The 1,326-nt window shown below is 42.5% G+C and overlaps 1 protein-coding gene across 1 annotated transcript in view; it reads right to left on the reverse strand.

Moving 5' to 3' along the window:
* The window catches only part of kcnh3 (potassium voltage-gated channel, subfamily H (eag-related), member 3), a 77,359-nt gene that overhangs the window by 37,325 nt on the left and 38,708 nt on the right, over window positions 1-1,326 (reverse strand). The window contains exon 4 of the mRNA XM_013914169.1: window positions 982-1,121. Within this exon, the coding sequence (XP_013769623.1) occupies window positions 982-1,121 (140 nt within the window). The remainder of the gene's footprint in view (window positions 1-981; window positions 1,122-1,326) is intronic.

Here is a 1,326-nt window from a genome sequence, read left to right on the forward strand (position 1 = left end):
TGTGTTGTCTCTGTTACTTTAAACCACACACCTGCACCAACAGCCGGGTGCACTGCTTTAATGCTCAACTCTTTTTCAGTCTGAACTCATGCTAAGGCAAATAATACAAGCTACTATGCTATCAGTGGCTTCCCCGTTGTTTAGTTCAGGGACTGCTGTTGCAACTAGGGGAGCAATTAAACTGACTGCCTTTCATCATAATGAGGCAATAACCTTTTTTTTCTCCCATCTCCAGTCTTTGGAGAATCTTTTCATGGCTGCATAACATGTATGTGAATTAAAAGTTTTGCATGAATAAAGTAAACTCATGATTTTAACTCTGTCACTTCAGTGTCATCACCAGTGCCAAAGTCCCAAGTGTGAAGCTAATGACTGAATGAGAGGCAGTCTGGAGCCAGCCTGGCATACAATAACACTTCCTCTGGCATCCAAACATGTTTCGTTTTTATTCTAATATGAAAAGAATATTCCTGGCCACAAACTTAGCCTGCAGCCAGTGAATTTACATTCCTAAATTTAATGCTTCTCACGTAAACATAGTGGAAATACTGCTAACCCACCCAAGCCCTACGCTTGATCTTTATCCAAAAAAACCTCCTCGAATTAGTCAGCAACAGCTCCACACTTCACTGTGTCCACATCGCTGATTGAACAGACTGGAATAACTCACATAAAACTGACATGTAACAAAAACATTTGACGTAAGCAAAGGTAGACATACAGTCAGAGCTATATGCTGTTTAATGAGCATTACAGCGTTGTCCTCATTCTGGGACCTCCACAGCAGACATGGTTAATGGAAAAAAAGAAATACATTAACTAAAAGTTCTTGACTTTGTTAGTGTGCAGCTTGTTTCACATGTAAGGAAACTCCCGACGCTGGCGTGGCAGCTTCATGGGTTGCTGCAGAAAGATGTTAACCACACAGAGAAACCTCAGTCATGTAGATGTAGCTGTAAATATAAAAGCAGAGAAACTCACATTGTTGATCTTGAGCTTGCTCTTGTCTTGTTTCTGCAGGTGTCCTGACAGGTGATAGAGCACAGCTCTGCTGCGGCGCCGATTGGCGTTGAAGCCCGGAGGGCGAGTCACCTGATGCACCTCCAGACCCGTCTCTTCATCTGTGGAGGAGACAGAAACATGCTGAGCTTTGATGCAAGAAACGAGAGGAATTTAAACCAGTTTCTGTCTCATCCGCTGCATGCCAACTAAAGCACACACATAGCTCAGAAGTAATGCTTTGACTGCTATCTTTTTATTTGTACGTGTAAGGCTGTGAAAACATAACATAAAGTAAAGAGGTCTGTTTAGGACATGCTCACAGAG

The sequence above is a fragment of the Pundamilia nyererei genome, unplaced genomic scaffold (genome assembly GCF_000239375.1).
Source record: "Pundamilia nyererei isolate P.nyererei 1_Seehausen unplaced genomic scaffold, PunNye1.0 scaffold00176, whole genome shotgun sequence".
Classification (NCBI taxonomy): domain Eukaryota; kingdom Metazoa; phylum Chordata; class Actinopteri; order Cichliformes; family Cichlidae; genus Pundamilia; species Pundamilia nyererei.